The sequence below is a fragment of the Zonotrichia leucophrys genome, chromosome Z (genome assembly GCF_028769735.1).
Source record: "Zonotrichia leucophrys gambelii isolate GWCS_2022_RI chromosome Z, RI_Zleu_2.0, whole genome shotgun sequence".
In the NCBI taxonomy this organism is placed as follows: domain Eukaryota; kingdom Metazoa; phylum Chordata; class Aves; order Passeriformes; family Passerellidae; genus Zonotrichia; species Zonotrichia leucophrys.
The window spans coordinates 9067435-9090820 of record NC_088200.1 but is presented as its reverse complement, the minus strand read 5'-3'; the positions used below and the strand labels follow the sequence as shown (position 1 = coordinate 9090820).

General features: G+C 41.6%; 1 protein-coding gene across 7 annotated transcripts in view; it reads right to left on the bottom strand.

Annotated features, from left to right (window-relative positions):
* The window catches only part of UNC13B (unc-13 homolog B), a 207934-nt gene that overhangs the window by 91622 nt on the left and 92926 nt on the right, over nt 1-23386 (bottom strand). For 2 of the 7 annotated variants that reach the window (XM_064735259.1, XM_064735261.1), the window contains exons 1-3: nt 15965-16698; nt 5554-8090; nt 802-824 (exon numbers count right to left, since the gene is read on the bottom strand). The exons of 4 other annotated variants lie outside the window; for them this stretch is intronic. In XM_064735259.1, the coding sequence (XP_064591329.1) occupies nt 802-824; nt 5554-7987 (2457 nt within the window). In that variant the 5' untranslated portion in view covers nt 7988-8090; nt 15965-16698. Of the gene's footprint in view, nt 1-801; nt 825-5553; nt 8091-15964; nt 16699-23386 lie in introns of those variants that run through there. One more of the 7 variants, XM_064735260.1, reaches the window with a different exon arrangement.

Sequence of the window (23386 nt, the reverse complement as noted above, 5' to 3'; positions counted from 1 at the left end):
GAGAGGGGGAAGCACAGCAGGCACTGAATACACACAGCACAGAGTCCTGAAAATAAAAGAGCTGAGATTCCAAAGCCAGTAATTTCTCTATGTGAGATACAGTTGCTAACACAATTGTTGACAAAGCACACAGCAGTCAACAAAATAATTCTGCAGACCCTCCTAGGACGAAAGAGTTACCTGTTGCTCACAGGATAATGGGCAGAGGCAACCAGTTCATGACTAGAAAGACAACAACTGAATGTATTAAGGAGAAGGTTCTATCTTTCCCATCGGGCACAGGGCTCTGGCTCAAAGCAAAGTGACTACCTAAAAAGGCACAGGACTTGCAGCAGACAACTTTCAGCATCCAAGTTTGATTAATCTCACTACTACGGTCCAGATGTATTTTTGACTTTAATTGATGAAAGTGGATAAGCCAGACAGAGATGAAATGAAATAATATAACTGAAGAAAAATGAGGAAATACTTAGTTTAAACAAGATCCATGCAGAGGAAGACTGGAAAAGACAAGATGAACAACTTGTCCTCTACTAATGCGGTGCCTGTGCACATCACACACACCCCACGGAGCACCAAAGGGAGGAGATCACTCCAAGCATTCCTGTTTTCCTCTTTGTACAAGGTCATAGGCACTGAACAGACTCTTTACTCATACACAGTGTTAACAATGCCTCAGACAATCACGACATGCTAAACAGAATTTCAGCGCCTCAGCAGGACCAATTGGCTACAGAAGATGAGACGCACACACAGGGGTTTCAGAAAGAGATGCTGGTTACAAGGGACAACATGTACAACCTGGAGCTCTCCTCTACCTCCTTCTGCAAAGAAAGAAAAAAAAAAAAGACAAGAAGGAGAGGAACAAAAGTTAGTAGACCAGATTTCTGCCATGAGTTCTGTACAGTGATTTTTACAGAAACAGGGGTAAAGGTTTGCTTCAAGTTGATAACACAATCATGCAGCAGTTTTCCCATGTGCTTCCTGGGACAGGCACCAGACAATTAATCTCTAACAGACAACCTCAAGTTAAACTCATCCAATTTTATCCATAACTGCATATGCATTAAAATATATGCTTTTGAGAGCTCTTTTTACAGTTACTGTTCCCGTTTTCTTAACTGAAAAATTTTAAGTAATCTTAACACAGAATTGGAGCTGCCATTTCTCATACAGGAAAAAAAACCCTGGATTTATTACAGGGAGGAACAAATTTGTTCCCCTCTCCCCCAGACTGCATCCACTGCCTGCATCCCTGCATCAGAAACATCCCCCCTGCTCCCTTCCTCACTCCCTGTATATTTTGCCCAGTACGAGGAAACTGGCAGCTCCCACGGAACACATTTTGCTTTTGCAAATATCATAATGCAGAGAGATATTTTCTGAGTTTATACATCTAGGCAATTTTCCTCTGATCAAAAAAAAAAAAAATCCTGAAGCCTCCTACACGAAATCTCATGTTTATGGATAGGCAATTTCAAGGCTAGTAAAGTTACATGAGAGTCATACTCAAAACTTCCGGTACAGACATGATATTTTTTAAGTCTTCCAATCAGATAATTCTCTATCTGCACAGAAGAATCCTATTACTCATTTGTGTATGAAAGATGGAGGGGAAGGAATATCTTCATGGCAACAGGAGACACTCAAATTGGTTTAAAAGCAAAAATAGTTTTTGAAGTTACTGTCTATATGGGTGTAATTACAGACATGCAATCACTAAGACAGGAAAATAGAGAAGCTATTTTAACTCAATTGCTAAGGAGAAGTCAAATTACTTTAGAAAACAAAATGCTGGATTGTAGTTAAAATAAAAAATCCTGTTCCCCACCTTAAGACATGCTTGCATGGATGCTCACTAGAACAGAAAGTCTCTGGGCCACCCTGCAGGCTTCACCTTTGGAGCTAACAGAGGCAAAATTGCAAGCAGCAGGATGCTGCAACCACCGGAGTGGCACAAGGGCTTTGTTTTGGCAATCTGCTCTGCACAGACCAGCTGATCTGGAGAAACTGAGGAAACCTGCAGTCCCTTCCAGACTCAGACGGGAATGTGTTTTGTTTGGCATGGACCTTTCTGACTGTTCTCTGAAGTAACCCTGCCTGTCCTGTTTAATTAAGCAAAACCTTCTCACCTAGACAGACACAATTCCCCATTAAGTCATTTGGTTTTGTCCTTCTTTTTACACAGTCACCCCAAGCCCTTCCAACCCATGCCAAATCTCTCCTGACTTGGTCCCTGGGGTGGTTTCAGTGTGTCTCAGGAGGATCCAGGCATCCCTCATTCCTGGGTTTTTAATTCCTTTGCATTTGAACTCTACTCCTTCCTGGCCTGTCCTGCGGAGTCTTGAAGCGCAGAAGATGCGGGAGACCCGGGCCCGTGTCCCCTCTCAGGTCTGCTGTGGCTCTCAGTCACGTCGAGCAGGGAAACCCTGCTTTTAGCCCCCGGCTGGAAAACACTGAGGACAGATGGAGTCTCTGGCAAAGCAACAGCTCAACAGTAGCAAGCTACCAGTGAGCATATGCAAACTACATATTTTTCAAAACCGTATTCACTCCACTCATTTGGGGTTGATTTTCCACAGAAAATTCCTTGACACAGGCTAGCACTGCCAAATTTTAAGACCTCAGGGCACTAGAGCTTCTCAAATGTATGTCAGATTTATTTTTATACAAATACAAAGCAATGAATCTTGCATTAGACTCATTTTTGGGTAATTAAAAACAAAAAACACCAAAAACCCATTTTGGCTTAAAATCCATATTCATCTTCGATTTCTGAGGCCCATCAGTTTAAGGCAGTTAGGGACAGTTTCAGGCCAAATGTAAAATTTGGCAAAGCTCTGAGTAACTGCAGACAGATTTAAAATCTTGTGTCTCACTTCAGCACGTGCACTCACAGCTTCATCAATGGTGACTAACTTGGCTAAACCCTGATCACAGAATTCTTTCACAATTTCACTTTTGAGCAGTTACCTTAAATATCATAAAATCTCTAGCATTGCAGGGCTTTACTTTAAACAAATTCAAACTATCATCATCTTCACTTACACTTTTTTTTCTTTTTTTTCAAATTCAAAGCTTCCTTAGATTTTCAGGGGATATTTTATTTTTTTTTCTTTTGACTTCCAATTAAACACAACAATTATTTATATGCATCTGCCAAGTTCCAAGTTCTTTCAGTAATTTGCATCTGTGTTCAACTATAAATATTTTAAACCTTTATGTCAGTGCATCATCTCTGATTCACCAAAACATGCATATTTACCAACACCTTCAAACTTATCTTCCATTCGTTTGCTGGAGGCTGCTGCCAACCACATTTAAGAAAATACCTTGAACTGAACTTTTGAGCAAATGTGAGGTTTAGGTTCAGAACCAAAAAACAGCTGCAGAACTGGGTTTTCAGTGGATCTTATCTGGGAACTAAAAAGGCTATTAACAATAAATGACATTTTTAAAGTAAGACATAAACACTCATCTACAGCCAGGGAAAAAAGCAAATTAACATAATTTCATTGCATTCCAGGTATGATGCTTTTTCGAAAGGAAGAAAATAAAAGCTTGGCTCAAACTTGAGTACATAGAAACAGGACACAGAACTGCAGTTTCTCTTTCTTGAAAAATGCATGCCAAAACAACACTTTCAGAGAGTCACAGAATCATAGAATGTTTTGTGTTGGAAGAGACCCTTAAGATCATCTAGTTCAAACTCTTTCCCTTTCTAGCTGTCAGGGTCTGGGCTGCTCTGCTTCCTGGCATCTCAGGGTTTTCTCCCCAAGGTCCTTCTTTTCTTATCCTTCATACACTTTTTCCCACTATCTTTGACTCCTTCTGTCTCTCAGAGTACATTTCCTACATTGTGACTTCATCACACACTTATTTTTATCGTTTCAACTGCCAAATCTACTATAGATCTTTCCTTATGGGAGCGGCACACAAGTACCACCAATTTTTTGTCACATCACTGGATGATGTTCAAGAGAATTGAACTGAGGAGGACAAGAAATCCCAATTCATCCTGGAGCCAGATCTGAGGTACTAAGCGCAGCTCTGTTCCTCCTTCTCAATTGTTTTGGCTACTTCTTGCCTTGTGAACATGCCTGCGCTGCTCAAACTCTGCTGAGATGAGCAGCCTCCTCTCACATTCAGAAACAGGCTATTTCAGTACTTCTGCTGTACTGTGGCACATGCTAATCCAAACCACTGCCTGTTCTCTCAGGTTCTAAAATTAGGACATATGTCCAGGACTTGAGCACCACACAAACACTACCCAAGAAAAAAAATGCATCTGTGCCAAGCCCACTAACAAATCCCATCGCTTCCCTCATTAAAAACTTACTGTTTGAGCCAACTCTATACTAAAGACCTTGCATAAAATAATAGAGCAGAGAGCTGATTACCAGCTTTATGATCTGCCTAACTGAGAGGATGACTGGTACAGAAATCAAGTATGGGTTGACAGATTGTTTCTTCACAGTGAAAGCAGAGTAGCTGGAAAAGCACTTGGCATTAGATGACTCCTTCAGGAGGGAGAGGAGCCCTCTGATCATTCGGACCAGTTTCCATGATTACAAGAAGAGTGAACTCAGTATTTGCTACAAGAAAGTTCACAAGAAGATTTCATGTTCACATGAAGATTTCAAGATGTAGTTAAAATAACTTCCACTCTTGAAACAAAGCCTCTTTCCTTAACTGTGCAGTGACTCATAGGGATGACACTGAGAAAGCCTTCTCACTGCCTGGAGAGGAAGGGGGAAGATGGACCTACACTTCAACTTTAGGTTCTGTTTTACCAAATCAAGGCTGTCAAAACATGTCCCATCAAAAGATGCCAGTCAGCTCTATCTCCCACAGACTCAGGAAATGAGTTTAGCAACACTGCTCCACCACTGTATCAGCTCACATCTGCTTTGGTCACACATTTCAAAATCTATGCTGGAAATAAGGGATGTAGTTCCCCAGAAACAAAAATTTTCCATTTCATAGACAAGTTATGGAAACAATACCAAAGTACAAGTTTAAACGTCCCAGTTTTTAAACTATTATTGTTAGTAGTATTTATTATTTTGAAAGTCTCTACTTGGATAATATCTAGAAATGATTAAACACTGAGAACTCCCACTTTGTGACAGAGTCACTTGAAGTCTAGATCCACTCAACTCTCAAAACTGCAAATCTGGCTACTTATAGCTCAAATGCACACTTTGTTATCACATGTCTTAGCTATTATATTTAACAAGAAACCAAGTCACGAATTATGACGAAAAACCTCAACACCTGCTATTTGGAAGAAGCAGTGCAAATCTTCCTCTCTCAAAGAAAAAAAAAAGTTGAAGCTTGCAAACTGGCATTTCAGCATGTTACACAGTAAATTTTAGGGGGTTTTGTCAGTACTGTTGTACAGCACTGTTGCACTTGCCTTTGTAACTATTTGCTCACAACTTTTAATAAACTCACAAAATGTTCACAGTTCACCCACAGAATGAAGTGTTGGCCACTGGCTGCACAAATACCAGATTTTGACATCTCCTTAAAAACATTTTTTCTTTTTACCTGAATTCGTCTCCTCAGCAGAAATCCAGTTTCCCTCCTGTGCTAATTCTTTTAAGAGTCTCCTACGCATTTGTCTCTTTTCCCTCAGCACATTTTTGAAATTGTTGATGCATTTGTTCAGGTAGATGGTCTCTGCGCACACCTTGTCAAGGCTCATGGGCCTGCACTCCTTTCCTGGCTCAGGTAGACAGTTCCCATTTTCTCCAAGCTCCTCAGGAGGTAACTGCTGCCTAGCAGGGATTTCACAGACAGATGATGGCAGCACACTGGAAACGGGAGGCTCTTGCGGAACAGAGGAAAGACTGGAAGGAGCAAATTGCATCTGAGCAGATGCTTCACTGTTGACATTCGCATTTGCCTGGCTCTCAGAGGATTGACTAGGAGGGGTTTCTGCAAAGTAGTCAGAGCTGCCACCCATACCTGAACTGGTCAGCATAAGCGTGTTGTCATCATCCATCTGTAAGCCACTATCATTTTCCAAAAGGATTTCAGAATCACTTGTCTCAAGTTTATGGAACACCACTTGCAGAGCAGACCTGAAGTGGTGAATAGCTTTCCCAAGCTTATTAGTGTAAAACTTCATGTCTACAAGATCAATGTTGTCCCGGGAGTGGTCAAGGAAATACTGGGAATTTTCCAGGACATCCCTAAAGACCTGATCAGTTGGATCTTGATCATTCAGGTCCATTTGGATCATATCTTTCAAGCTGTCACTACTGTCAGCCATTTCATCTGTTGTATGATCATAGCTAATGGTTGTCACCCCACTAGAAACATCTTCTCTTTGAACATCATCTTTCTCTGCACTGGTAAATTTGCAAGAGTTATCATAGTCTGTTTCAATTTCTTCTGTGGTTATCCCCTCATCTTTTTCTAGAAGAGAAGAAGAATTCTCAGTGATGCTTTTAGTGTCAAGCCTCTGCTCACTACCATTACTTGAAGCACACATCTGGCTTGCATGGCCCGAAGAGTCAGATGAGCAGCAGTGATTCCCATCACCTGATTTAGGTGAAATGGTCACCTGTGGAGGTTCAGCAAGGTCCCTGTCATCTGAAGGCTGCTCACTGCAGCTTAATGTTTGTGCTTCCTTTCCAGCTTCAAGTATCAAGGTGTCTTTCTTGGTCAAGGCTGACTTCTGCTCAGAATCAAGTCTGTCCCCTGCACACTCCGCTGTCCTACTTGTGCTTTTATACTTAACCTGGCATGAGTCAGTCTGAAGGTGCCCAACTGCATCAGTTCTCTGAGCTCCATCAGGATTCACAGAATTATGATTGTTTTTCTTCAAGCCAGACTGCGAAGAGACTGAATCTGTTTTCTGGCCCCTTTGGCCATTCTGCCTCTTTTGCTCCTCACTAGTAGCAACCCGGACCCCTGAGCTCTGCAGAAGGATAGACTTCTGTAAAATAAAGTCTCTCTGTTCACAACTCACAAGTTTCACAACTGCTGGTCTCGGCGTTAATGGTTTGCCTGTACCAATATCTGACCTATAAGCATCTTTTATATACTTACTGCACTGAATACCATTGAAACAGTGAAATTCAGACAAAAGACTGCAGATAAGATCTACTGTGTTTTCATCATCTTTCTCTGGGATGCCATAAAAATATAACACTGGTTCTTCCTTTTGTACATCCCCTCTTGGCTCTCGAGCATGTGTAGCTTGGGTTTTTCCACTGGAACCACCTTGCAGGCCTTCTATCTCACTCAAGACAGTGTCCACACAGCTGGAGACTTCATCCACAGAGCCTTTTATCAAGGTGAGGTGCTGACGGAGCTCTGCAATCTCTGTCTGGATTCGACTTATTCCCTGTAGCTCTTTAACAATGTAATCAACCACATCAGCTGAGCGGTCTCTTGACTGCCTTCTTCGACTCTTGTATGCAATGGTCTTTTCCTTGGGAAAGCACACTTGCCTTTCAGCTGCATCCCTCCAGCTCATGGTAAAGCTCAGGGAAGAAAGGTCCTGCCCCTCCGACACTCTGCCCTTTATTTCAGAAGAGGTCTGCGTGACACCACCAGAACTTCCCTGCAAGTCCTTCTTGTTCTGCTGAACTGAACATGGTATTTTTACGTAGCCACCCCAGTTCAGTTCCACCTCACCAACACACACTTCACTCACTCCCTTGGAATCATGTCCTCCATCCTGATGGAAGTCCCCTCCAGCCATGGAAAACTCAGTACTTGGAGAGCTCCTGTTCATTCCACAAACAAACATGTCTGACTCAATCTCCACTGGGGAGAGCTGGCAGCGATGTGCATGGTTTGAATTATCATCTACCTGGCCTTGGAGAAGCCTCTTCATTTTGTCCCGCAGTAACAAATGGAGTTTTTGCTTCCGGAATTGCTTCCTGCCCTGCAGTTTTATAACAGGTTTTCTGTGCAGAAGTGAAAATTCATTTTCTTGCTTTTTCAATCTACTTCTAGCAAACATCATCAGCTGCACCTGTGTTTCTCATAGTGCTACAAGCTGCACAAGCACACATCAATCACTTCTCAATGCACAACTTGCATCCAGTTTTTATTCTGTCATGAGGCAGCTACCAAAAGAGGGGAAAAAAACATTACAGTTTGGTTCAGATAGAAATATCCAAGGTAACTTAAGCAGAAGAATTAAAAAAAAACCCAAAACCTATAACCAGCATACACATAAAATCAGACAGAAAGAGGATGTGCTATTTAAAGTGTACAGACATTATCATGGTTTTGGCCACCTCCCCAGATCAGGTTCTTGTTGGAATAAGTGTTCCTCACTCCCTCTTCTATTCAAGAGAGTGGAAAAAAAAAAGGTCAAATTCAAAAAGCAATTCTGTAGCCGTTTTTCTACCAGGTTTGCAAATTAATCTCAGGCTTGAGCTCCTGGCAATTGCGCGTTGTGTGATTTAATTACCCCCCAAATGCGGAGTTCCGACATTATAAATTCTATCCTTGCACATTTCCTCTCCTTTCAAGTTCACAATCTTCATCCTTTCTTCAAACCAAAGCAGAAATCAAATTTAACTTGGCACAGTACCAGCTAGCCCACAGGAATTGCACAAAGTGATGCAAAGTGGCAAGAAGACTGGATGACAGATTTCAGGAGTAAAACCTTTCTGCTATTTTAGTATTTTCATCTTAATATTTTGCTACGAAGCAGTAAAAAAAAAAAAATCCAGAAAATGAACCAAACAAAAAAAACCTCAAAGCTTGCAAGCTCCCAAACTAACCTGAAGTTAAATACGCTACACTCAGCATATGCACAAACAGCTGACAGCATGAAGCTTCTGCATGTCACTTCTACTCCAGCTCTGGAGATTTTGCAGTTTATTATTTTCCCCAATTTAAATACCCTCTGTAATGAGCAAAATAAAAACAGAAAACCCCACAATGTTAAATACTTTAAACTTCCATGTGCTTTTACTGCCTTACTTACTAAGCAACATGCAACCAGTTTTTCCTCCAAAGAGTAGGGCACACAAGAGACCCACACAGGATCCTCCCAGAGGCAAGGTGACTGGAGAACACAACTGTATTTGATGATTCAGTTTGGACTTGCTGCCTGAAGCACATATTCTTTCTCATATTCTTGTTTTATTTAAGACTTACGGTAACTTTCTTTCATTTTCATTGTTTCACTTTGTGGGCAGGAAGGGAGAGAGTGTTTTTTGATCTGGAGGAAGCAGCATTGCAAATACCAATCTCTATAATTAGAACTAAATTAATATGCTATAAAAGAGGTTGCATCTGTGCTTCAGGTTTAAGTTTCCTCATCAAGCATCTCAGCTGAACTTCCATACCAAAGGCAATACCTGCCCTTTTGTAGGCTAAACAAATTCTCTGTGAGATTGATTACCAGCTTCTTTAAAGAAAGTTAGTTTTAATTTTCTAGAATTTTCAGGCCATTGTTTCAGAAAAATTAGTTAGGATTTTTTGGTGGAGTTTTTTAAGGTTTTTTTTTTGTTTTGTTTTTTAAATCTAACTATTTCCTCATAAAACAGGACTAACATAAGAAATATTTTCTCTGACTCTCTTCTTCCACCACTTACACAGTTTAGCCACTTTGACTTGAGTGGGTAACTGATATTTTAACATAAAAAAATCACCTCTGTACTAGTCGTAAGAAGTGAAGAGAGAAGAATTGCTTGAAGAATCTCCAGGAACTGCTTGGAAAGCAAGCAATCATATTCAATGGGAGCCAAGAAAAAGAGCTCCACAGTTGTGGCTCCCTACACATGTTGCTTGAGGGTAGCACACAGAAATGCTAATTTCCAATATTATCCAGCATATTGAACTCCAAGTGCTAGGAGAAAAGCCTACATATGCTTGTGCAAGGTTTCCCTCTGAAAGCTCAGTCTTCATCATGTTTCCTTCTGCATGCAGCTTTCAAGGCACCAGAGAGCCATAATAGTAACTTTAGTTTAAAAAAAATCAATTCAAGACAGAGCTCGTTCTCCCTTTCTTTGTCTGCTACAACACCCAAGAGCAACAGCTTTTTACAGAAATCACCTTTTCTTGCTGAACACTTACTAGCAACATTGCAGCCATTCCAAAGCTGGCAGCTCAGAGCAAACAGTACAATGCTGTCATTTTTATTTATATACAGAATTTGTGGCATATGTATAGGTGTGTATATATATATGTGTATATGTGTGTGTGTGTCTGTGTGTGTACACCGAGGAGTATCTACTTTGTTGGAGATTTTCAAAAGCACATCTTTGATTTAATCAAATACCAGCAGTACCTTTCCATCTTTCCCCAAGAAGGACAGAAACTGCTTCCTCCAAAGCCGGGAACAAGGCCAGAGCAGAACACGTGGACAGCAGCTCTGGCTCAGAGGGAAGCCTTTCTACCTCTCTCTACAGTGGGTGGAAATGAACGGAAATCACTGTTTATCACCGAAGATCAAATCACTACCCACTGAGTGGAATGCCAAGAATCAAGTAATAGAATCACCCTCTTTGTTCCTCTCCTGCAGGCTTCCTCTCTCCATTCCCCACCCCAAGCCCACGCTCAGACCTGAAGCTCAGAGCATTCACTCATTCTGTGGGCTGGTCCCAAAGCGTCTCTGCACCTTCCTTCCACATCCTCTCCTCCTCCTCTCCAGCCAGGGCTGTGTGCGTGCTCCTGTCCCCTGCCACGCTCCAGACTAGGTGCTCTGCAACTTGTCTCATACAAAGATCCCTTATTTCTCTCGCATTGTCTTGTGTGTTAGAGCCATGTTTCTTTGTAGCACAGACATGTGAAGCGATAATAAAAGTTAAGGCAGGTTCACCCAGGAAAAAAACCCAAAACCTAATCTAGATGCAAATCCCTGCTGAAGTCTTTTTCTCTTCCAGAATCACTCCAGGAGTCACATTAACACATAACAAGAAATCAAGTCTTTTAGAAAATAATATTTGGATCCTGGTGTTCTGCCAGATGCTGCAAGCCTTCGCTGACTACGCATGGTTTCTTCTGACTGCCTTGTTAGCAGGCATTTCCTTCCAGGAGTATTCCATGCTCAGTTCAGTACAACTGTCTCTGGATGTGCTAGAGAGCAGTAGGCACAGGCACCACCACTTCTATGTTCCTCAACTTCCCAAAACATGGGAAAACAAAGCCAATTTCCCAAAACAAAATAAAGCCTCAAGCTCAACATGAGGAATACACTGCTGCTTTACTTGGGGATGTTTGGGTTATTTTGTTATTCCCATGAAGACAAAGCTGACATATTAGGATTTTAGAGAGGGGAAACAGGTGAGCTACCACAAAAACTTCACATCTCATTACCTTGTCACTGGACGCACCTCTGAAATAGCCTTGTAACACATAAACAACAGATACTTTTCCTCCTGACATACAGATTTGCCATGACAACAGGAGTAAAAGCATGTCATGCCAGCATCCATGAATAAGAAAAAAGAACACAAGAAATCCCGTGAAGGAATAAAATCCAATTATGTTATCTCTACTGATCAGCTGGGGATCAGCTATGTTTTATGCTTACAGCATAAAACAGAGAGTGAGGCTCTCACCAGGGAGAAGGGAGGTGACTGCAACCCCCTCTGAGCAGCATGTTCAGCTCTGTGAGACACTGGACCAGCATGGCTCAGAACAAAGGCCGCATTGTGTGCCCTCAGCACTGCCCCACCCTGCAGCGGGCTGGCTGCAGTCTGGTGGAAGAAAAGGGGGTGAGAGCACAAAAACTCTGCTAAAGTGAGGTATGCTTATCTTACAGAATCACAGATTTGTTTAGCTTGGAAAAGATCTTTAAGGTCATAAAATCCAACAATTTACTCAGCATTGCCAGGGCCACCACTAAACCATGTATCTGAGTGCACATCTACATGTCTTTGAAATATGTCCAGGGATAGTGACTACACCACTCCCATGGGCAGCTCAACCCAATGTCTGATATCCCTTGTTAATTGCTATCTGGCTTTCATCACACTAAGGTTAATACTGAGATACCTTTAGCCCACAGTGTCATGTTAGAAGCTGCTGGTACCTCAGGGTACATGAACCCAGCAAAGAGATATAAAAACAATTAACGATGATCAGAAAAACATTTCACAGCAGCCTTTCTGGCTATTGACTCATGCTACTGAGTGAAATCTTTTTGATTAGATTATATTTTCAGTATCATCCACACAATGTGGTATTGCATTACCTGTACTAGCAATTACACTTGGAATAGCAACAATAAATAAAATGGCTGATAAACGGTTTTGCTACTTTAAAAAGTGCCATTTCAACATGAAGAAAACCAATAACTAAAATGCAGGACGTTGTGGGGAAAAAGATTTTGGCATTTAAAAGAGAAAGAAATCATGGCTAAGGCTGCCATAGCAACATCGCCCCAGCACTCAGCATGCTGAAACATTGACTCTTCCTGAGAATATTACAGCATTTTAAAACACAATAATTGCTGAAAGAATCCTAACAAGGCTTGACAGAGATATGAAGAGTTATCATCAGTTTTGCTGTTTGACTTCTGGAGATGAGCCTGCAATTTTCTAATTAGTATCATTAGATTTAATTTTGGGTTGGATCATACCTGAACATGGCATTATTGCTTTGCTGCTGAGAATGTGTCTTTCTTCAAACCTTCTTTTGATAATTAACAAAAATTCTAACTTTTGAGACCTAGCATGGATGATCAGATCAACAAGGTACTGAGCTGAGCAATCCTGGGCAAGAAGCAGCAGAGCTGGAGAACAAAGCACACTTGCTGAGAAACACCTTCACCTCAGGACATTTAGGCTGAAATGTGCAGAAGAGACACATGGAACTCCACAGTGGATTGAAGAGAAAATACATTCATGCCATTGAAAAGACAGCAGTTACAAAAGGACAACAATAATTTTACATAAAACAATGTGAGGAGAAGAACTATTACCCACCTACTAGGGTAACCTACTTGATAACCCTTTCACAGTCCCTCTGCTGCCAAGCCTCAACGCTTCCTGTTAAGGTCTAGCAGCAAGACCACATCCCAGACAAATCTGTAAAACTTTCTTAAGTTTTTAAACACTTTCAAATATATTTTATAGGTTGTATTGGTACCTACAGCATTTATTTCAGTACAGCTAAGCAAAAACTATGACGAATTTAACCTACAAGATTTCAATGCAATGACAGCCAGCCTTCACACCTGACATGTTTCAGAAAAAGAAAAACACTTAAAACCTTTCTGGAGCAGTTTGATAGAAATGACAAAAGGTCAGGGGAGGTCAATCAGTCATCCTCAGGGTGGAAAACTGATCCAGGGAACACTGCATATAACACAGTTCTGCTATCTCCCACAGCACAGTTATTTCTCACCTTTTACACAAGGCCCGCTGACTAAGGGGAAAAAAACCACATCTGAATAATACTTTGCCACACCAGCAAGTTATCAAGGTAGCTACTAAGTAAAGGAACAGTAAAAAGTCACAAACTATGAGGGTAAAACACCCACAGAAGTATTTTGGGTTCATGGCATTCACCAATACAAAAAGTTCTGTTGCAAAACAGCATAAAATTAAACCAATATAATAGAAGAGTATCACTGTGTAGTAGATTGAAGAGATAGCACTTTCTGCCTTAACTCCTTAATACCCTCTTACAAATTTAGGGGATACCCCAGAAGTCAAGTGTGTCTCAGCTTTCGGGGGACTAATGTCTGTCATCCAGACAGCATCCCTTCTGTGAGCACAGATGGAGTGGGAGTGAGACACCCACACTTTCCAGCTGCCTTGGGAACCCCTGGGCGGCACCTCAGCACCAGGCAGCCCTTCCATTCCTCAGTGCCTCAATGTGCTCATTCCCTCTGCATCCTTCTATCCCAGCTCTTCCTGCAGGCTGGAGGCAGCAGTGCCTGGCACAGGATGCATTGCCTGCAGTAACAAATGAGGTCTGTCACCACCTGGCAGCCAGGAAAAGGCAGCATCCGGAGACAGAAATAGGGGTTGTCCCCAAGCACAGAGGGAGGCACAGGCTGCAAGCTGCCGACCATGGCAGTGCAAAGGCTCTGCCTGGTGAGCAGAAAGCTAACTCTGAGGCACCCACCAAGCTCTGAGACAAGCCTGTGCTGAGGAAAAGGCAAAAGGGATAACTGACTACTGAAAACAGACATCACAGCTGCTTCTGTCTATCTTATGTAAAAGTTACTTCACTTCTTTCCAGCAAATATGAAACCTGAGCAGCAGCTATCAGCAGTTTAAGAGCAAATGAGGAAATAGTTAAGTTCAGCAGTACCCTGAACTGAGTAGTTCCAGAGCATGGGGGTTTTGTACACAGCTGAATTAATCAGTAGATGGCTTGTCCTTAACAACCTAAAGCATTAATTGTTCCTTAAAACAGATTTATCCCAAATCAGGATCCTAAGAACAAAGCATTATATTGAACTTACGGGACAGGATCAAGGAGCAACTTCTTATTTAAAGGAAAAAGCCCCAAGAACTGAAACAAAATCATCAGGGCATGCTGACAAGTTGACTGGCCATGGGATGAAAACTCTAGAAATGTCTTCCAGACTTTGGGGAGAGGTCTCTGATTATTCAGCTACCTCTAACCAGAAGGAAAACAGACAACACTGACAGTACAAACAGAGTACCTCTGGCTTAAATGAGGTTTGCATGCACTGTTATGAAAATGCTGAATGATGCTAAAAGCTCTGCCTAGACTAACAGAAACAAAATGTGCTGTGCCTCTCCTCTGCTTGCAATCCAACTTACAGCCCAATGCTGAACTACTGCTGGACCAACAGTGTGAATTCTCCAAGTCCTGCATTTCTGACAAGAACCACCATGAACCACTCATCAGTGAGGATTTTCTCAGAACTCTGATGACTCACTGATGATGTTTGGAGCTGGTTTTTCAGGCGGCAGTGCCTCAGCTTACAGGGACATTCAGGCAGGGAAGGGACAGGCAGCACTCACCAGTACAGGGTGATGAATAAGGATACCCTACTTCTGTTGTCAGGGCAGAGAAAGCACAGCCCTGGTACAGACTGGTTCTACACAATCTTACTCACTGATTCTGACCTGTTCTGCACTCCCTTAGGACAGACACTTGGCAGTGTTCAGCCAGGCTGGATGAAGGTACCATATGCAGCAAATGGAATAATTAGGGTTTTACAGCTCATGATATTAAAACGTGGCACGTGGCAACTAAAATCCTCCTGGACTAAAACTGCAGCTTTACTTCTATAAGCTCTCTTCTTTTCATCTCAGGGACTGAAGACCTTAGCATTCTGTATTAAGTCTTTAGGTTTATCCCCGAAAGGCTTGCTCCATTAGCAAAAGAAACCTGCCCATATAAATGGAAAGAAAACTGAAAAGATATCTGAAAACAGTCACACCATCTGCTCTGATTCATGAGCTCGTACAGCATCCTTATTGCTCCTGCATGCCAGTCATTCCATCTCATCAACTCACAAGCTTCTCAGCACAAGAAATCAGGCCAATGACAAATACTCTGTGTTTAAAAAAAATCCCTTTCTTAAGTGACATTTAAGTAAGAATCAAACCAGTAATTTATTACTTCAAGTTATTTGCTTCTCAAATGATCAAATTTAAATTATCCCCCAGCTCCTTTGTCTTTTACTCTTCTTCCCATAGTGATTTCGATGTCAAATTCCAGCTGAGATACAAACCCTCCTTACAGAGAAGTATGAGAAGTAAACAGACACAACCTCAATTCTACCAGTCATAAGAAATCTACAATTAGTGTCTAATGGGTGAAAACAAAAACTAAGAAACAGAGCATGCAAATGAACAAACTAAGTGTAAATTGTTTTACAAAGCACATTTTTAAATTCAGTCAGCTTCCAATGGAGCTATTGTATTGCTAAAGTAAACACACACACATGCACAGAGAGAGCTCACTCTAAAAATAAAGAGCAATTCTCCTTGGTTGCTGCCTACTTGCAGTTTATACCCAGGCACTTCATTTGTTCCAATCTCTCACTTACCTTGCTGCTTCAAAATAAAAGATTAAAATGTAAAGGTAATGTATAGAATTAATAGAAAACTACAGAATACAACAGCTTGCTCTCATAGAAAATACAAGTCCTGAAGGATTCCTATTGTTGTTAAAGGTTCACCGGATAATGAACTTTCACTATGGAGATTATCAACATATTGTTGGTGTCCCATCTGAGGTATCAGGGAAAGCAATGTTAAAGGCACCAAGAGTTTCCCGTTCCACAGCAGCACTAGGATGAGAAATCACATAAAGTTGAAGGCATGTTGAAGGGAATAAAAAAATGCAAACAGATACTAAAAAATCCAGAAAGCAAAAACCAGCAGAAGCTAATGATTGCAAAAGCTAAAAATGCAGAAATCCTTTTGGTTTCCAGGAGCATCCCTCAACAGAAATTCTTTAGTTCCCCACCACAGTGCATCTTTTCCCTTTCTCAGGCTGTACCAAGTACAGTTAAAACTTCATCCTTCTCTTCAGATGTGACTCAACAGAAAATATTGTACTTCAGAGGCAGAGAGAAAGCTGTGCAGCTACTTTACTCCTCCTCGTCAGCTGCCTACTGCCTAGCTCCTCACACACGCAGCCTCCCCGCTTCACTCCTCGCCTCAAAATGATTCTCCACTTTATTATCCATTCAGAAGGAAATACGAACTGATGGAGCCAATCTGACTGAAGACAAAACGCACTCCTTTGGCATTACGAGAGCAGGCAGCGCAGCGCAGCGAGCGGATCTCTGCTGGAAAAGCGCTCTGGCATCCAGCGGGACTGTGGAGAAGGGGGGCTGGGGGAAAAAGCCCAGGACTCAACATAATTAACCAGCTCCAAGAAGATTTTTTTGCCCAGCTCTGAGATGGAGGTTTATTTTTATCTCTCCTGTTCACCCCCTGACTAACCCACAAGATTCAGCTATGCCCTTGCTGAAATGAATCCAGTTTCCAAGGAAGACTAGTACCAGCTCTGCTACAAGTGTGGGGGATTGAACACCCGTTGATCTCTCATTTCCCAAAAATAAAAGTCACATTGTTACATAAAAGAATGACTGCAGAAGTGTTGTGCACAGAATCAGATCCACTCACGTTGTACTGACACTTCTCTCCTGGGAGTGAGCAGCAGCAGGCACTCATCCTGCAAGAAGTGCCTGAATTAAAGGCACCATTTATCTGCCCCACAACCTGCTCCAGAGGCATTCAACAAACTGCCACTGAGAAAACCTCGCTGGCCAGTTGATCCAAGTTCACATCTCCCTTTCCATAAATGCTCCCTTTATGCTCTCCTCCCTCTTTGTGCACCCAACACAAACACCCACCTCCTTCCCAAATACTGTTTCACTGCCTCTAGCATCAAAGGCACTGTGTGAGTGCTGGTGTTGCTCAAGAACAACTCACTGCATCTTTCAGAACAGTGTCTTTTCACAGTGTGGGGTGGGATTTTGAAGAGGCCTATATGACTTAGCTGTGGAAATGCCACTATCCTCCCATCTGTTCAATTACCTCCTACCTCCTCATGAGCCAGCCTTGCTGTGAACGATACTTCCCCTTCAATATCGTACCTACACCAATATCAAGTTTTATTCACCATTTCTTCCACAAGCATCACTGTGCTCCCTGTCCTGCCCTCACCAGGGGCAGTGCAATATTCAATGCAGGAGAATATCCAATGCAGTGTATATTCTCCTGGCACTTTCAACCCTCTGCTCCCACAGCTCCATCCCAGTACCTTGCTGTAGTGCCAGCTGGTAGCAGCCAGACTAGTGTCCCAGCTCATTTGTTTGTTTTGTCCAAGTTTCACATATGGACTAATGTCACAGTTCACAATACTTTGTCTCAGCAGCACCACTGGTGAACTGTACCCCAGTTCTTTCCGTGTGCAGCCACAGCACTGCCCCTTTCAGCCAGGCACAGAAATCATGCCACCAATCTCCTTTCAGATCTTCTGAGAGGCTGATGTTCCTCATGGTCACTTGCATCCTCCATTTCCCAGACCACCCTCTCATTTTTGCTCTTTCCCTTGCTGCAGGGCAGGGAGTATAGGTCAGATTTTGAAAAGTGATTTAGCTTTAAAGGATTTTAAGAGTCTGACCCTGAGCATCTCAGGGTTATATGTTTGCATTCTGCCAGGAAAGCAGGATTCTTGCCCAACTGAAGCACTGACTGACTGCAATAGGAATGATTCTACTAAACACAGCAATTATAGCCCTTGAGCTCAGAGTCGAAGCTCTGCATCAAATTCATCCACATAAGGATGAAGACTGCCCATCTGAGAAAATAAAATGCAATCCAGGGTTTGAACAGCACTTGAAATCTTCAAAGCTCTGCCTATGAGTAAGATGAGAAAGATCTTGAGAGAGGTCTCTTACATAGCAATAGTTTAAAAATAAAATAGTAGGTATCCATCAGACACTTTTTAATTTACATTAACACTTTACAGCACCTGAAGCATCCACTAGACAGCCTCACAGGCTTTTAAATGCCTTACTCTTTCCAAGGATCCTACAAGAAGTGGAGCCAAATCATCTTGCCATCACTGCCTTGGTCCTTCCCATCTTTTCCTTCCTTGGTCTATGCCCATCTCTGCAGCCATCAGTACCAGACAGTAATACATCAAAGTCAAAAATATACTGGAGTCAAACACAGTGCTCCAGCCACAGTTACTGAGACACAAAGAGCCCATGCAACTTTCCAAACACCGCCACATAAAATACCAATATTCCCATGGCTGTCTTACAGGAACAGGAGAGAAAAACACATGGAAAAGTGAACAAGGCTCAATAGACAGAATACAGAGACATTACTAAAGGAGGTCATGAGCAATGAAGTGCTGGGAAATGTCACTGCCCTTATCATAGCTCACAATGTGGCTAAAAAAGATAAAAAAACAGGTGCCCTCAGAAAAAAGGAAGATGACACCTTTCAAATATTTAGAACCCCTTCCCTAATGCGCAGGATATTGAGACAGACTCTGTTTGTCAGAGATTTTTTTCTGAAATAATTAAGATAATTTCATTAGTAAAATAGGCATGACTTGCACATAAAAAAGTCTATGAGAAAGTGTATGCTTTACCTTAAGGCTCAGAGCACTGAGTTATTTGCTTTCTACTAGAGAAATAAACTTCCACTTAAAAATTTAAATACTTCTTACTGCAATTTTTTAATTCACCAACAGATTTTAATTTTAGGTTGAGCCAGCAGGGAATTATTAAAACTGATAAAGCCTGGCTCAGCTATATAGGCCAAATGCTTTGATGTCTGCGAGGTATACGTTACCCTTTCTTCTTTTTTAATCCTCATTATCTATTTCATTCCAACTTCCTGTAAAGTACTGAATTACTGATAAAATTGTAAAAAGTAAGCAATTCCTTCATGAGCACGAGTGGATTAACCAAAAGAAAATGAGCACTCTTCAAGCACTCTTCAAGGTACTGCTTCACCCTCTCACACGCTTAGGCCCCTTCTCCCTGCAGCAAGACAAGCAAGAACATTTCTACTTGGTCTGGAGCAAGTAGAAAAATAAGTGGCTATGGAAATTAGAGGATAAAAACATTACACAGAGAGATGAAACAAAGAAACAAGGTGGGGGAAGTCAAGACAGAAAAGTCAATGGAGAAAAGCTTGTCTAGAACTGCAGAGAAAAATGCCCAACTCACTCTCAGGTTTAATTCATCTCACAAATGGCCCTGGACATCTCTGAGCCAAAAGCTCTCTAAAACAAATTTTTTACTTCACTGAGAAAATATAAGAACCATCTGTCCCAGATGACACTGCCTGCTGCATCTCCCTAAAGACAGAGCTCTCAGTAAGGCAGCCTAAGTTTAGTGCTGCACTAGACCTCCCAAGCTCAAATACACAGAGTAAAGTTTATCAATTTATTCAGCAGTGAAAACATGCTATTTATTATCTTCTTCAAAGGCACAAGAAGATTAAATCAATCATGAGTCTAAAGACGAAGTGTTAATGAAACAGCAGTGACCTCCTGCTGTTTGGCAGCTGTCCTCAATGAATACCAGCTCTGAGGAACTGTGCATCACACAACCCCAGCAGCGCTGCTGAGACAGAGCCTGGAAGAGATGAGACTGTATATTCTCAGGCATTTTAAACTGTCCTGTCAATGATGCTGCTGTCATTACAGCAGCTCCAGAATACATTCATGAAACATATACTTAAGATGTTGCTGTCAGATGAAAGAACAAATTTAATAAAGTGCCATTCAAAGCACTAATGGCTTTCTTTTCCTCTAGGAAAGGCTAGGGCAAGGGCAACATACAAACTTGGAAGGGAAGAAAGGCACAGGTACTTCACACAGCACCTTGAGCACCATGGAAACTGATAATGGCCTGAAATTACATTGAAGGACTTAGAAGAAAATTAAGGAGATAATCTTCCCCAAAGTTTCCAGGATTCTCACCCTTTGAAAAGTATATTTTTTCCTCTCATACAAGCTAAATTATTTTCTTTATAGAAAGACAATGAGAATGGTACTAGCTCATTGAAAAAAATGCTACAGATTAGAGTTATTAGGACTTTTTATGTTCCAAAGACAGGCAACCTCAGTTCACTTGTTGTGAATGGCTGAGACCAAACCACTGGCTGAGTCATCTCTACAGTAAAGATGTTTACACTCCATATGTAACATCATCCAACTGTAAGGACATCTCCTGAACCCTGAGATATCAACATATCTGAACAAACAGAACCAAAGACTTTAACATACCTGAGAATGAAGAGTACTTCCAAGGCCAGGAATGTAATAAGATTCAAAGAGTTGAATTTTTGTGAAGTTAATAAAAAAACGGAATTAACGCTGCACTAATATTTTTTAAGAGCAACAAACTTTACATCTTCACAGATTAAGTTTAGGGCAATCCTTATCAGTCAGGCAGCAACCAGAGACCTTTGAGTTGCCTGCAATGCATTCTCCCATCTGTCCCTCTGAGGTGCTGCTACTGCACCACTCAAAAAACTCCTCCAGAGGCTGAACAGATATAATCCCACACGAGAAGTCCTAATGTGCAAAATCCTTAAGAGTATTGGTCATAAAGTCAGAAGCCCTCATATTATCATCCTCTATTTAATTTGTTTACTCACAATGGCAAGGCCTTTCCTCAGAGATGTGAGGTTTAGCACTTTAAAGGCAAGTGCTAAACCTGCTCATCCCCTTCTTGTTCTTGATGAGGATGTTTGCATTTTTGATTTTGGGATACAAAAAACCCCAAACACTACCAGCTCTGCGCACTTACAGAAAAGGCTATTTTATTCCTCATTCAGTAGGATCCAACCACTCTGGGGCACAAACAAGGCTTGGCTCCCAGACACCACACTCCCTTCAGAAGCTGTCGCCGACACAACGCCAACCCCACTCGTCACAGCCCACACCAGCCTTCAAAATCAGGGTGATGAGACTTTAAAAGCAGAGCTGTCTCAGGTGACAGGTTGTGGGAAGCATGTTGTCTCCTTGTGCCTCAGCAAAGACAGACATAAAATCTTCTTTGCATACTCCTGAAAACATCAGGATAACCCCAGAGCTCTTGTCCTGGGTTTTGGCTGCCCATCTGAAAATACAAAAGCTCTCCTCTAGCTGAATGATCATTCTCTACTTTTAATTATGAAGCACAATTAGAAGATGGACTCTTGAAAAAATGATGGTGCCTTCTGCAACTCAGACAACTTGAAACTTTTAATCAGCTGGATATCTCCATTCTAAAAACAGCTATTAAACTATTATGCTGGTTTTTAGGCAGGAGTCAGCTTAAGTACCTTAAGTCAACAGGCAGCATGAAAGTATTTACAGCAGAGAAAACTCTCCCTCTGCTGCCTCTTCCTTCAAATTACATGTCTCTCCCCTCTAACAGCATCCAAAATATAAGGACTTGATATCCTACGAAATTGGAAAATTACAATCAATGCGCTAATTGCACATCTAATTAAATAATCAGCATCCCTAAAATGCAAAGGCATCTGGGCACAGACATGTGCTGTGTGTAGAAAAACCTGTAATTATACTCTCAGTTGGAGCTGTAATTGCTTTTTTGATCAAGAAACCTGGGAATGAAAGGTTGCAGATTATATGAAATGTAGACCTCAAGCAGACATAACAGCTTTCCAACATGAACTTGAGGCAAGCACAAGGGAAGTAAACTATTCAGCATTTCTATTGTAAACACAGAAAAAGAAATAACAGACTTAACTTGCAGCAGTGGAAAGCTAGGTTAGACACCTGGAAAAGCTTTTAATCAACAGTGAGACAGATTATCAAGGGAAGCTAAAAAATCTCTTTCCCAGAAGGTCTTAACAAGTGGAAGTGCACACATTTTTAAAGGGATGATTTTGAAGAAGATAGATGGTCTAGTTAATCTCTTCACATCTCAGCTTTATTGCTCTTTATCCTTCAGAGCCTATCTACACGGTAACACATACAGCTGGCTAAGAGGCATGAGGGTACATTACTGCCCATGGGTGGTCTGCAGGACAACCCTGCTTCCCACAACACAACAGAACAGCTTAGTTCACACACTGCAGAGCCCATTTTTCCCACCCGAGCTTGACAGTGAGAACATGGAAATTGCCTCTCACAAAACTGTTTATGCATTCTGCAAGGTCAGTCCAACATACAGGGATTTGGCTGAAGGAAGTAAGTGCCTTGATCCTCTACGAACTTCCACAATTCTTTCTCTGGTTGAAGGTAAACCTCCTTTCTCAGCTAGAAGAGGGTGTCCTTCTGCTCACTGAACGAGAAACTATTTAACATTGTTTCCTTGGTGTTACTCAAAGCAGGATGGCATGCTTTATTAAATCATCACAGCCAGACCCTACCGTTAGAGTTACACCACCATTACATGCAGTGAGCTAAGGGGCGCTCCTCATCACATTACAAAAGTAATTCAAGCTTAATTGGTGTTTTGACAGCATACCTGTGAAGTTAAAAAGTCCCCACTACAACTGAAGTACAAGGGCAGCATCAGGTCAAGAGCTTCTTCTCTGAACACTCATCTTAGGACAACAAACCCCAGATTTCTCAAAGTAATTAAGTTGGGAGCATATCAAGCACTAAAAGTCCAGCTTTTCAGCTACTTCACTTACTGCTCTGATAACTCATTTCCAGAATCTTAAATCAAATAACCAGAAATCAATTCATGGATCTGAGAGAGAGGAAATGGAAAATACTTTCAAAAGCCACAGTGGCTTGTCCAGCATCATGTAATAACATGGCAGGGTAATAACAACTAAAAATCCTACAAATCCATGTCCAGCTACCTCTGCTAACAGGTTGTGTCCTCTACCAGCACTTTCCTTCTCATTGCTACATATGCCCCAGCTTTCAAAAAATAGGGAGAAAACATTGTTTACTATCCTACCTTCACCTTTATGTCTCCTGGCTTAAGTAATATGCTTTTCTGTTGGTGGGAATAATTTTGTAT